Source organism: Lontra canadensis, unplaced genomic scaffold, assembly GCF_010015895.1.
Source record: "Lontra canadensis isolate GAN:19392208 unplaced genomic scaffold, GSC_riverotter_1.0 scaffold106, whole genome shotgun sequence".
Taxonomy (NCBI): domain Eukaryota; kingdom Metazoa; phylum Chordata; class Mammalia; order Carnivora; family Mustelidae; genus Lontra; species Lontra canadensis.
In genome coordinates, this window is record NW_022631100.1 from 1,490,043 (window position 1) to 1,505,078 (window position 15,036).

Genomic DNA, 15,036 nt, shown 5'->3' on the forward strand with positions numbered 1-15,036 from the left:
CCTATTTCTCGGAGGTGGCATGTCCAAACAGTGTTTGGGTGGAAGGGGGAACACACAGCCCATATATTATGGAAAAGAGACATCCGGGATCTTTCTCTGATCCAGAATTTAAGGGCTAATTTCACAATGCAGTAATCTAAAAATACTAAAACAATGTTTAAAGAATTACTAAGTATATAGTGTGGATAGCTATTTTTATTTAATAAATATTAGAGTCTGCATAGTAATGTATTCAGTCTAGTGTTTTCTAGGATATCACTTCCCAAACAAAATAGAAAATTTGCAAGCTTGTAAAAAAAAAAGAAGTCTGAGGTGATCCTCAGTTACCTCGTGAATCTGTTTCTCTGCAGGGTACGACTGGCAGTGGATTGTTTTAGACGGGCCAGTGGATGCCTTCTGGGTAGAAAATCTCAACTCCATGCTGGATGATAATAGAACATTATGCCTGGCAAACAGTGAGAGAATTGCCTTAACTGATAAAATACGACTGATTTTTGAGGTGGACAGTCTCTCTCAGGCCAGTCCTGCTACTGTCAGCCGATGCGCAATGGTCTATATGGTGGGTTTCCAGAAACAAATCCCAGAAAGAAAATATATAGTTTAGTCACTATCTGCAACATTTTTGGTGACTGGTTTAGCCTTACCCCTGGATTACCAAGGGTGAGGGCAGTAGTTCAGTTCTTTGTCCCCTGAAGCCTCCTAACCCAGAAGTGAGTCTGAATGGTCTTAGGCTCTGATGGGGCTGTCCCCCGCACCAGACAGGACAGGCTGCAGGCAGGGCTGCTTTTCCGGAGAGGAGCCACTACCCTGAACCCTTTTCACTCGATGACCCTTAGGACTCATGGAACCCAGTACCTTGGAGAGGAGGATGGAAGACTCAAGAGAGACTAGGTTTCTTCTCTCCGGGAATGCATTAGTAGCCGTGACTAGCCCTGGGTTCTGACCCACTTAACCTCCCCCAAGCAAAGCTAAGTGCTACCTTTCCCCTCCCTGCGGACATACAACCTCAGCACTCCTCCTTCACGTAATCCCCCCATTGCTTCTAGTCTTGTAAGACCATGGTTACAAAGTACAAATCAGAGACAGGTCATTCTATTTTTTTTTTAATTTAAATCCAATGTATTAACATATAATGTGTTACTGGTTTCAGAGGTAGAGGTCAGTGATTCATCAGTGCTCATTCCATCACATGCCCCCTTAACGCCCGTCACCCAGTGACCCCATCCTTCCCCTCCCTCCCCTCCAGCAACCCTCGGTGTGTTTCCTAAGATGAAGAGTCTCTTATGGTTGACATAGGTCATTCTTCAGCTGTTGTGATCAGTTGCACTTTGATGAATGAGGATTCTGAACCATATTGTGCCAGGGCAGTGGTGACGTAAAGAGACGGTTAGAAAGACGATAGACACTGTATTTTTCTTATTTACATAAAATTATCTTGTGCTTTATATTGTTAGGATCCTGTTGATCTGGGATGGGAGCCTTATATGAAGTCATGGCTTTTGAAAACTTCCAAAATTATGAGTCAAACAGGAGTGAGTTGTCTTGAATTCATGATTAAAAATAGCGTCGCAGACGGACTACAGTTTATGAAGAAGCATCAGAAATGTCAGCCATTTCCTGTCCAGGATGTAATGACCGTTATGACTCTGTGCAGAATTCTTGATGCTTTCTTCGACTTCATGGGTAAAAATGGAGGCTTTGGAAAATGTGAGTTTTTCCCCCTTGTGTTAGTGGTCTTGTATCTCACTCATCAGTGCCAGTTACTCATCACCTTCTATTGAGTTTTATAAAAGGAAACAAAGGTAGACCAGGAATTTTTAGTCTATTTGAGCCAGCAGCGGACATGCACGTGGAACAAACTAGAAATCATTTATAAAGGAGCATGTCAGTAAGGTAAAATCCTATGTTGAAGGGTCATAGGAAAAATGAGTATAAGGAATCCTGAGAGGGTCTCTATTAGGCAAGAATGATTTTAATATGAGATTCTTAGAGATATAATGGGGGAAATGTGTCCAGAATCCTAGGTGTAAACTGTCATCGTGGAAAGTAGTAAACGTCGAAAGTAGTGTGAGGTGAGAGCAAAAGATTCAGAAACTAGTATAGCATTATGGGTACAGACGAGGTCTCTGGATTCTGGACCCCAACCTTCAGACCCTGGTTCTGTCTGGCTTCCAGTGAGACAGGTAATTAGCACAGGCTCCCAGCTTGGCCTCCAAAACCCAGTTTGGGATCCATCAAACTAATGGACATTGTGAGAAATCCTGGGGTGACAGGATGCTTAAGGTCCCAGTTGGGGGAGCAGTAGTCTTGAGTGGAAGAGAGCTGGATACCAAAATGGGGGGAATATTTAGCTTGGGCCTCTCCCCTTCTCAGGCTCTGAGCAGACCATTGGCCTTGCCTTTGCCAGTCAGCACGCCACAGTCCAGCTGGAGGCTGCAGCAACATAGCGTGTCGGCAGTGACCCCTGACTAGGTCAAGGAGAGCTACAAGCATGTTTCTTCCCACTGCCAGTCCCCTTCGCATCTTAAAGTCTAAGTGATTAAGAGAAAGAGACTGAACTTGAAAAGGAGCAGTATCAGTGGGGATACAAGTTGTTAGCACACAGCTTTCTTGCCTTGAAGAGTATCTACTTCCTCCCCGGACACACAGTTCTGAATTCGTTGGAAGCATAAACCCGGGAAATGGGAGTACTAGAAACAGAGCAAGAAGGAGTTAAGAGAAGGAACGTAATAAACAGGTTAAATGCTGACATATTTAGCTAGGTCACGGCTCAGTCCAGGGGCTCTCCCAGATTACAGCAGCACGAGGGGTCTGTGTCTGTGTGCACTTCTATAGAACTAAGTAGAAGTACAGTCACTTACACAATATATGCATATGTGTATGTTTATGTGTATGTGAGGGTGTGTCTTTAGTTGAAAGATGAATAAAAGTCAAAAGTTTACCATGCATGTAACAGAACCTCCAGAAAGAAGTTTTTGAAATAAATAGAAGGGAGGAAATATTTCAAGAAATAATTACCAAGGTGTTCTAGAATTTGACAAAATGTAAGACCTAAGATTGAATAGGAGCTTGGAATATTAAATAGGTTGGGAAAATAAAAACCCACACCTGGAAGTGTTTTATTGATATAATGCCCCCAGTTCTTGGATGCTCTCATCTTCTGGTTTGTTCTTTTTTCCTTTGTATTTCAGATTGAATAACTTTTGTTGATTTATAATCCAAGTCACTGATTCTTTGCGGCATGCGGGCTGCTGGATAAGCCCATTGGAAGAATTCTCATCTCATCTCTTTCTATTTCTCACATTTCCATTTGACTCTCTTTATAGTGCTCAGTGGTCTGCTGAAATTCTCTGTTCAGTTTACGTCTGATGTTTTAACAGTTCGATTGTAGTTGTTTTAAATCCCTGATGCCTGGGCCATGTCTGGATCTGTTCTGTTGACCGCTTTGTATCCTGGCGACAGGACTCTCTTTCATGCTTATTTTTGTGTCTCGTGATGTTTTATTGAATGCCTGATTTTGTCGGGAAAGGAAGAGTAGAGACAGGTATATGGAAATGGTTACAGCTGTTCTTCTCCCAGATTGTTGAGGTAATGCTGAGTCTGTCTGGACTGGGACTTAGCTTTTATTGTTGCTTAAGTTCCCTTCAGTGCACCACAGATTTCAAAGTCTCTGTGCTCCCCCACGTCCCCTGTTAGGTAGTGTAAGACTCACAGTGGGAACAGGGATGATCTCCAGCTTCTCCTGCTCTAGCCTCATTCTAAGGCAGACTCTGGGCACCTGAGCCTCATGCGTGGTGTTTCAGCAAAGAAACAATTTGTTATGCTTTAAGACTATCTAAGATTAAAGGGAGATTCTAAGAAATTTCAGAGAGGAAAAAGCCAACAGGATTATAAGAACAGTTTAACACAAGGTTTCTCAACAGCAATATGGATTAAGGGAAAAACTGATGTCTAATCTTCAAAGCATTTTATATTTAGCTAATTAAACACATTCTCAGATATGCAAGCCTGAAAAAGTTTAACACAAGAGACTTTTGGAGTAATCCAGTACTGCAAGAAATGAATCAAGGAGAATTATACGGAAGTTAGATGTGATAAATAATTTAGTAAAACTCAATGCAACCAAAGTAAGCAAAGAACACTTCTCAGAAGAATTAAAATAGGGGTGCCTGGATGGCTCAGTGGGTTAAACCTCTGCTTTCGGCTCAGGTCATAATCTCAGGGTCTTGGGATCCAGCCCCGCATTGGACTCTCTGCTCAGCATGGAGCCTGCTTCCTCCTCTCTCTGCCTGCCTCTCTGCCTATTGTGATCTCTGTCTGTCAGATAAATAAATAAAATCTTTAAAAAAAATTAACATAAAAATCTAGAACAAAAGTTTGGAAACTTTAAGCATAAAGGAGAGGGGAAGGGGAGGGGGTGATGTCAGATCAAAGAAAGCTGAGAGAGAATGATTACCTGCATTGTTTGAGGGGAAAAAAAAAAACAGAAGCAAAGTCTAAAAAGTGATGGAGAAAAAAAATAAACATAAGTATCATCTTAATGTGTTGGGGGTAAGCCTCAGAGTAATACTAAAATCGATAGAGGGGTGCCAGGGTGGTTCAGTCTGTTGGGCATCCTACTCTTGGTTTCGGCTCAGGCTGTGATCTTGGGGTTGTGAGATGGAGCCCTGAGTGGGCCTCCACGCTTGACAGGGCAGTCTGCCTGAGATTCTCTCCTCTGCCCACCCCCACAGTCATTCTCCCTCTTTCCCTCTCTCTCCCCGAAAGTAAATAAATAAATCTTTAAAAAAAATTAATAATAGAATCCATAGCTTTAAATGTACAAAGGAATATTTGTTCTTTACTATAGAGGGTAAAGGAAACCAAAAGAAAGAAATTTGAATAACAAAAAAAATTGATCCAACTTTAATAATAATTACAATAATGTGAGTTAAACTCTCTCATTTAAAAGATAGAAACTGGGGGTGCCTGGGTGGCTCAGGGAGTTAAAGCCTCTGCCTTCGGCTCAGGTCATGATCCCAGGGTCCTGGGATCGAGCCCTGTATGGAGCCCCGCATCGGGCTCTCTGCTTAGCAGGGAGCCTGCTTCCTCCTCTCTTTCTGCCTGCTTGTGATCTCTGTCTGTCAAATAAATAAATAAATAATCTTTTAAAAAAATAAAAGATAGAAACTGATTTCAATTTTATTTTTTGTAGTTTTTTTTAATTTCAAGTTTTTATTTAAATTCAGGTTAATTTAACATATAGTGTAATACTGCTTTCAGGTGTAGAAGTCACTTACCATACCCCGTGTTCATCACAACAGGTGCCCTCCTTAATCCCCATCATCCATCTAACCCATTCCCCCACCCACCTCCCTCCATCGGCCTTCAGTTTGTTCTCTATAGTCAAGAGTCTTTTTTTGAAACTGATTCAATTTTAAAACAAATAGTAACTCTTTTCTCTACAAGTATCATCATTAAATCAAAAGGATACAAGTGGAGCAACCACTTTGGTTAAAGAGTTTGGCAGGTCCTCTATATGTGAGACATAATTACCATTTGACCCAGCAATTCCACTCCTAAAAAAAAATACACCCAAAAGAAATGGAAATGTGTCCGCACAAAAAGTTGGACACAGATGTATATGGCACCATTATTCATAATAGCCAAAAAGTGGAAACAACCCAAATGTCTGTTAAATGGATAAAGAAAGTGTGGCTTATCCACACGGTGTATGTTATTAGGCCATAAAAAGAAATGAAGCATTGATAGATGCACATAATGGATGAACTGGAGAACATTATGCTAAGGGAGAGAAGCCAGTCACAAAGACCACATACTGTATGACTCCATTTATATGAAGTGTCCAGAATAAGCGAATCTCAAGTAGGCTGTGCTTGCCAGAGGCTGGGGGAAGGAGGAAAATAGGCAGCTCTTCTAATGGTGTAGAGTTTCTTTCTAGTGATGAGAACATTCTAAAATTATAGTGGTGATGTCTGCACAACTCCGATTATACCAAAACCACTGAATTGTGCCTTTTTAAAGAGGGAATTCTGTACTATATGAATTGTATCTCAATCTATTATTTACAAAGAGGGACAGACATGGAATGGCCAGAATAAGGGGTAGAAATAAGATACATAATGTAAATATAAATGAAAAAAAAAAAGCTGTCATTTAGATATTAGCCCAAATTTTATTTTAGTGTGAAAATTTTCTTAAGCAGTAAAAAGATTAAGACCTACTGAGAACATATTAGAAATCTATATTCCAGATTATGATACATACACACACACATGAAGGGAGGTAGGGAGAGAGGGGAAATATATAAACAAGAATATATATATATATATATATATATATATATATATATATATATAAAATATATAATATATAAATAAATATATATAAATATATTTTATATATAAGTAAATATATATATATATAAGAATATATATATAAACAAGAAGAAATAAGTGTTAAATAAGCAAATCAGTAATCACAGATAATTTAGCAACCCCTCTTGGGAGACCTTCCAGGTAGCACACAGAGAATTCTTACAACCTACTGGTGAAGGGAAATGAAAGCTCTAGGCCAGGACTTGGTAACCAGAGTGGCCACACTTTAGAGAATAGTAAATGACCAACCCTGACAGAGTGGAGGCATCAGAGCAAACATCACCCCAAATCCTGAACCCCTCCAGACTCAGTACTCCAAACTGTGTGCTGGTGGCTCTGGAGACCAGAGCTACCAGTAGAGGCGACCATTACACAGCTAGTCTCACTGGAGGGTCTAATGTAGCCCTTACCACCAGAAACCGGAAGAATTCAGCCAAGCTAGGGTGGGGGAGGCAGAGATGATTCTCAGAGTTATTAAGAGTAAATAAGATAAGCTATTAGTAGAATAAGATGTTAAGTTATTGATAGTAAGATATTATCATCTAAGATATTAGATAGGATTAGATATTAGATAGTGTTAATTATTAGATTGGATATTAGAAAGTAAGATGTGAGGTAGTATGTAATATAAGGTATTAGATAGTAATATATTAAGCTAAGTTATTAGTAGAATGTACCATCCCTATGGGCAAAATATATGAGCAGCCAACTAGTTACCATCAGCTTGTATCATGAGAAGAAGTCAAAGACAAGTGATGCGGAGGCTGAGGGTAGCTTCCTCAATAATAAGTCATGATCCCCTGCTCATTTCCAAACCCCAGCCAGCTTTTATGTCCAGAACCCATTGGATAAAGAGGAGGCTGGGACCTTCTGCAATATCATGGAAAGTATTTTTTTTAAGATTTTATTTATTTATTAGAGATCACAAGTAGGCAGAGAGGCAGGCAGAGAGAGAGAGGAGGAAGCAGGCTTCCTGCTGGGCAGAGAGCCTAATGCGGGGCTTGATCCCAGGATCCCGGGACCATGACCTGAGCCGAAGGCAGAGGCTTTAACCCATTGAGCCACTCAGGTGCCCCATGGAAAGTATTTCTAAAAATAATTACACTGTTCCTTCTCCAAAGGAGACTGCAGCCATTTACTTGAGTAACTTACACTAGGGAGAGAGGAATACTCAAAGATTTTTAGAACTGTTGGACACAGGGTCCGGGTGATACTGATATCCAGAAAGCCAAGGCACCTTCATGTTCCCCTTCCATTAGAGTGGGGCCTGTGAAGGCTGGGCAATAAATGGAACAGGGCATCTTGACCAGGGTTCAGTTTACTGAGCTGGGAATTAAGAATTTCACTGGGAATTAAGAATTTATAGAATTTATAGAATTAAGAATTTAATACTCTTGTGTAAGTTTTAAAATCTTAATTTCCAATTGTTTATTGCTGGTACATAGAAATACAATTGATGCTTTATACTGATAAAGACATGAGTACTGTATTACCAATCAGTGTGCATTTTATTTCTTGTATTTGTCTTATTCTACTGGGTAGGACCTCCAATACCAAGTTCACAGATGTTTTGAGAGCAGACATACCATTTTTCCCCCAATCTGAAGGAGAAAGCATTCATTTTGTACCATTTCAGTATCATTTTTGCCATAGGATTCTTTCCTAGACATCCTTTATCAATTTGATGAAGTTTCTAACTATTTGTAGTTTGCTAAGAGATTTTCTTTATCATGGATAGTGGGGTATTTTGTTTTGTTTTGTTTTTTTTCGGTGTTTTTTTTTTGGTTTTTTTTTTTTAGTTTTTTTTTGCACATACTGAGATTATTAAATTTCTTCAATAATCAAAGCATTTTCTAATTTCTTTTGTGATTTATTCTTTGTGGTTGTTTAAGAACGTGGAGTTCATTTCCAAATGTTTAGGGACTTTCTAGGTGCCTTTTTGTTATTGTTATTAATTTCTAGTTTAATTTTTCCTGTTATAAAATATACTTTGCCTAATTTTAGTGCTTTATATTTACTGAGACTTGTGTGATACCCAGAATTTATCTATCTAGGTGAATGTTCCTGTGCTCTTGAAAACAAGAAGTATTCCTTTTTTGGATGAAATGCCCTATAGATATCAACTTAGTCTAGTTGATAGTTTTGTTCAAATTTTCTATATCTTTTCTGATTCTCTTGTTACACATTCTCTCAGTTAAGGAGTATTAAAATCTCCTTGGGGTGCCTGGGTGGCTCAATGGGTTGGGTGACTGCCTTCAGCTCAGGTCATGATCCTGGAGTCCTGGCATCAAGTCCCACATCGGGCTCTCTGCTTGGTGGGGGGTCTGCTTCTCCCTCTGACCCTCCCCTTCTCGTGCTCTCTCTCTCTCTCTCTCTCATTCTCTCTCTCAAATAAATAAATAAAATCTTTAAAAAAAAAAATCTCCCAACTACAATTGTGATTTGTCTCTGTAACCTTTTAGTTTTGTAAGTTTTCCTTTTGTGTATGTTGAAGCTGTTATTAGGTGCATACGTTGATACTTATTCTCTCTCCTTGGTGCATTGAATCCTTAGTTAATTATTTATCTCTGGTAATTACTCCTCTAAAATCTACTTTGCCTGACATGAACACAGTTACTTCTGCTTCTTTATGACATCTGCTGTACTGCTTTCCATCCTTTCCCTTCAGACCTGTCTCTGTTTTTGCATTTGAAGTGCCTTTCCCGTTGACAGACTATGTTTGGTTGTCACTTCTTTATCATCTGATGGTCCCTGGCTTTCAGGTGGAACATTTGGACCATTTATTTAACATGTAAGGTTATACATTACATAACATATATGTAAATATAAGAGCACTTTGAGAGATTAACAAAATTTATTCAACAGTACAAAAAATAATCAAACATAACTTCTAAAATAATGCATGTAGTCACTGATTGGAAAACTGAGCGAAAGGGCTAATACTGACTTAGTTTTATCTAATGCTGAAAAGGGAATGAGCAAACCAGGATATAAAAAAGATGGCACTAAGGGAAGATTGAGACAGAGAAATTCTCACATACATTTGTTTGGAGTTCCAGAAAAGTCATGAGGAGAAGGCTGTATGCAAAAAGTAAATGGGTGAGAATTTTCCAGAACTGGTAAAATACAGAAGCACAGAAGGTGAAACAAGTCTCAAATCAGACCAATAAAATGAAGCACCCACCTATATTTACTGTCATGAAACTACCGAGCACCAGAGAAAAGAATACATTTGAAAAGTAGAGAAAAAGGAGAGATTACTTACTAAGGAATCCCAACTAGATTGACAAGAGACTTTTCAACAACAGAAATGGAAGCCAGAAAACAATGTATAATAGGCCGAGAAAAAATTAACTATTAATTCAGAAGTGGTAGCCATCCAGCCTTCCATTTTAAAATGATGATAAAAGAAAGACCCCTTGGATTTTCAGACAAAAGATTTGAGAGTCCACCACAACAGACCGTGAGTAAAGGAACTTCTACAGTGTGCACTTCAGGTAGAAGGAAAATGACTTCAGAAGGAGTATCTGAACTCAAAGAAAAAAACATGAAAAACAGATGATTTAGACAAGATAAATGACAAAAGTGGCACAACAGATCAATAAGAATAAACATTTTAGTAAATTGTGTTGGATCAAGTAATTATCCGTAGTTTTAAAAAAGAGCTTATTACCTCACATTACACATAAAAATACAGTCTCAGGTAGATTAAAGGGACAAATAGAAGAAAAGTGACGCTGGAGAACTTTTTAGAAGGAAATATAGTAGAATGTGTTCATGATACTGAATCGATGATGGACTTCTAACATATGAAATTTCAGGAAAAGATTGGTGTATTTTTCTATTAAGACTATATGTTTCTCAGGGCACCTGGGTGGCTCAGTGGGTTAAGCCTCTGCCTTCAGCTCAGGTCATGATCCCAGGGTCCTGGGATCGAGCCCCACATCGGGTTCTCTTCTCAGCAGGGAGCTTGCTTCCTCCTCTCTCTCTGCCTGCCTCTTGCCTACCTGTGATCTGTCTGTCACATAAATAAACAAAATCTTTAAAAAAAAAAAAAAAGACTATATGTTTCTCAAGCATCAAAAGCTTGAAAGACAAGCCCCAGTTTATAACATATATAACCAACAAAATACTACTATCCAGGATGTAGGAAGCATATGGATTAAAAGCTACATGTATCAATATGCCTGATGCTCCACAAACCTAACAAGTTGAATAAAGCAAACTGTTAACATGCATACATTTGACACCATTTATATAAATTTTAAAAATCATATAAAGTGAAACTGTGTGTGTTTTAGGGACCCATACTACTGTAATTATTTTCATTGCTCATGACAATAATAAACAACAAATTCAGCCGGTAGCAGTATCTGCAGGAAACAGCAGGAATGTGAACTAAGAGCTGCAGCCAGAGGTGTGCAGACATACAGTAATGCTTCATAGCTTAACCCAGAGGGAGTGTTCAAAACACTCACCAGTCAGTTTTTATACTCTTTATGTACTGTGACTATTGCACGATAAGTATTTTTTATGAAATGTATAACTCATACTATGAAGGTAAAACAGATCAATAACAACAACAACAAAACAGTGATAAAAATAATGAAATTTGAGAAAACGGGGAAACAGAAAGCATGTTTAAACATTGAAAATAAAATGACTAATACCAAATATATCACTGACTGCAATGAAGACAAAGATCTCAAATTTGATTTTTCAACCCTACTATAAAAGACACACTTAAATCATAATAAGATATAAAATGAAGTAATAGGGTTGCCTGGGGGGGGGCTCAGTCAGTTAAGCCTTTATCTTTGGCTCAGGTCATGATCCCAGGGTTCTGGGATGGAGCCCTGCATCAGGCTCCCTGCTCGGTGGGGAGTCTGCTTCTCCCTCTCCCTATGCTCCTCCCACCCCCACTCATTCTCTATCTCTGTCTCAAATAAATAAATAAAATCTTTATTAAAAAGTAATGGAAAAGATATGCAAGAAAACCGTTAGCGTTTCTTGCACATATGTGTTATAAGTACGTGTTCATCTATATATGGGTTGGCAATAGTAACAGGACACAAAAGGAATTGTACACTAAAAACACTGAAGGGACAAAGTAAGGGTATTGTGTGTTGGTGATTATAACTGTCCAGTAAGAAAGTACATAATTATGAACATTTATGCAATTAACAACATGGCCACAAAAATTAAATCAAAAACTGTCAGAATTGCAGGAAATTGTGAAATCTGCAATCATAGTAAAAAGAATTTTTTTTTGATGAATTGACATTTATTGTCCAGTTTTACTGACAAATAATGACATCCAACAGTGAATAAGTTTAAGGCATACAGCATGATGGTTTGATTTACATCTATTGTGAAATGATTACTAGATTCAATTAATATCCATCTTTTCATATAGATACAATAAAAATAAAAGCAAAAAGAAAAAATTAGCTTTTTTTTTTTAAGATTGTATTTATTTAGCACACAAGTAGGGGGAGTAGCAGACAGAGGGAAAAGCAGGGTCCTCACTGAGAAAGGAGCCTGATGCAGGACTCAATCCCAGGACTTCACCTGAGCTGAAGGCAGACAGTCAACCAACTAAGCCACCCATGTGCTCCTAAACTTGCTTTTTTTCCCATAAAGTTTTATTCTCATAGTTTTCCTTCTTTTGCCATTTCAGCAGATTTGTTTTCTATTGTCTTTTCAGATTTTAATTGTATTTTCCCAATTTTTAAAAAAGGGGCTTAAAATCAGAAAAATAAAATGTGAAAGAACCAACAGTATTTTAAACAAAAAGTCATAAAAATTATAACCATCCTCATTAGTTTAGTTTTATGTAATTAGTTGTTGAACTTTTGATATCAGTTTTATGATTTTATAAGTGTTTTTATCAGAGTTCTATAAATTCTTACTCAGTTCAGTAGTATGATCTTAGTTATCAGAACCCTGTCCTCAGTGGTCTTTCCTGCAGCATTCCTGGAACATGAAGCATTAGAGGAAAACAACTGTCCATAAGTGACATAAGACTTAAAAACAGCTGTGGTTAAAGATCTGATGAGACTTCATTATAATGTAGTTTACAAGGAAATTTAATTATTTTTGTGATATCATTTGAAAAAATAAATGACAACATTATACCAAGACACCAAATTTCTAGGAATGTCATATAATTTTTAGAATATTTACATTAATAATATATATCTGTTTATACTAAAGAAAATTTAGTATCATTTTTATTTGATAATGCTTTCTGTGTAATTTAATATATCAAATAAGTCTAATTAGTTGAATATCTCTCTTTTATAGGGAGAGATATCAAATGCTTTGAGATGGTCCCGGGACCCTCTTGAAAAATCTCAAAGTTATGTCAAGGTCAAAAAAACTTTTTTGGGTTGATTTAGGGACGTTTATCAGAAATTTCACAAAGTTGTTTTTTGTGTGTGTGGCAAGCATAGAATGCTTTTTTTTTTATTTCTTTTCAGTGTTCAGAATTCATTATTTATGCACCACACCAGTGCCCCATGCAATACGTGCCCTCCATAATACCCACCACGAAGTTCACCCAACCTCCCATTCCCCCTCCCCTCCAAAACCCTCAGTTTGTTTCTCAGAGTCCTCAGTCTCTCATGGTTCATCTCCCCCCACCCCTGGTTTCCCCCAACTCACTTCTCTCCATGTCCTCCGTGTTATTCCTTATGCTCCACATATAAGTGAAACCATATGATAATTGATTCTCTCTGCTTGACTTATTTCACTCAGCATAATCTCTTCCAGTCCTTTCCATGTTGATGCAAAAGTTGAGTATTCATCCTTTCTGATGGCTGAGTAATATTCCATTGTGTATATGGGCTGCATCTTCTTTATCCATTTGTCTGTTGAAGGGCATCTTGGCTCTTTCCATATTTTGTCTATTGTGGACATTGCTGCCGTGAACATTGGGGTACATATGGCCCTTCTTTTCACTACATCTGTATCTTTGGGGTAAATACCCAATAGTGCAATTGCAGGGTCTAGGGAAGCTCTATTTTTAATTTCCTAAGCAGTCTCTACACTGTTTTCTAAAGTGGCTGTACCTGCTTGCATTCCTTGATTAAAGAGGATCATATCATTGTGAAACATTATTTAGTTACTAATTTAACCAAAGTGACAAAGACTTGAGGCAAATATAAAAAGTTACATAATTGTAAAAAACTTAGCTCTTATACTAGAGAAGACTCTGTTTTCTTAACTAATCGAAGACCTGATAAAGACACCATGAATCCCAGATTATTTTGGCAAAACACCATTGTTTTCTAGGCAGATGACTTAAAAGGTCAAGAAAAACTTCATATAGTCTCAGAAAACTTTGTCCTTTTAGCAGATGAAAGAAAATTAAATTTTAGTTTCACATATGCTCACTCGTGATATTAAAGCTTATTTTTCTTTAAGCCATTTAAATAATTTATATTTATAATTTATAATTAATTTTGACAATATTGTCTAGATACAGGAAAATGTTATCCACACACAGTATATATATCCATACACATACATAAACATACAGTTAGACACAAAGAGAGGCCCTATACCTCTAAGAGTAAAATTTATCCATGAATCCTGTACAACAACATAAAACTCACTAGTTTATAAATAACAGTGAGTTCCAATTGTGTCTGTGGCAGTTGGAACAAGTGGCTGGAAGGATGGGTGGGGGGGTGTATGAAAGCTACCTGGGTCACAGGAGTCTTCTTACAACTACTAAAATTTCTGATAAATATAACTTAAATAAAATTCTTAAGAAAATGTTTAACCTTACAGATAATGAGAAGAACATTTATTTGAAAGTAGCATAAAATTTTCCTCTAATAAGCAAAGAGATTTTTGAATGAAGAAAACACATCCATAGCTAGAATGTATTAACATATAAACTTACAGAAGCTATTCGAGGTATAAATTGATTCAGCCTTTCTTGGAGAGCCATTTGCCAGTTCATGTCAAAAATATCCATGTCGGGGCGCCTGGGTGGCTCAGTGGGTTAAGTCTCTGCCTTTGGCTCAGGTCATGATCTCAGGGTCCTGGGATCGAGCCCAGCATCGGGCTCTCTAATCAGCAAGGAGCCTGCTTCCCCCTCTCTCTCTGCCTGCTTGTGATCTCTCTCTGTCAAATAAATAAATAAAATCTTTTTAAAAAATCCATGTATTCTGCCCTAGAATCTCTTATTCTAGGAATTCATTATAAATAAATAATCACAGAAATGTACAGATTTATGCACAAGGAGCTTTCTTCTATAGCAACATTATTTATTATAAAAGAGCAAAAATCTGAATTCCATCAATAGAAAAATGGCTTCATTAACCATGGTGTAACAATGTCATGTTTCAATGGAAGGACATGAAAACAGACTTAAAAAGCAGGATGAGCACTGAAAAGAAATTTTAAAAAATAAATTTAAAAAACTGTGTTAGAAAGTGGCTGAAATAAATATGTGTTGCTTTATCCAAAAAAAAAAAAAAAAGCAGGATGAGAAGCGAACTCTCTTTAAATCTTGATTTTGGCTTAAATTTTAAAGTATTGTATTTAAATATTACTTATTTATATAAAGGACCATAATGAAATGCAGCAACATTTATTCGTTAACCTATGTGTGGTAGAATTGTAGAATGATAGGTTCCACAAGAAG

General features: G+C 37.5%; 1 protein-coding gene across 1 annotated transcript in view; it reads left to right on the plus strand.

Annotated features, from left to right (window-relative positions):
* The window catches only part of DNAH14 (dynein axonemal heavy chain 14), a 307,787-nt gene that overhangs the window by 158,023 nt on the left and 134,728 nt on the right, over window positions 1-15,036 (plus strand). Inside the window, exons 39-40 of the mRNA XM_032838780.1 lie at window positions 351-559; window positions 1,455-1,707. Of these exons, the coding sequence (XP_032694671.1) occupies window positions 351-559; window positions 1,455-1,707 (462 nt within the window). The remainder of the gene's footprint in view (window positions 1-350; window positions 560-1,454; window positions 1,708-15,036) is intronic.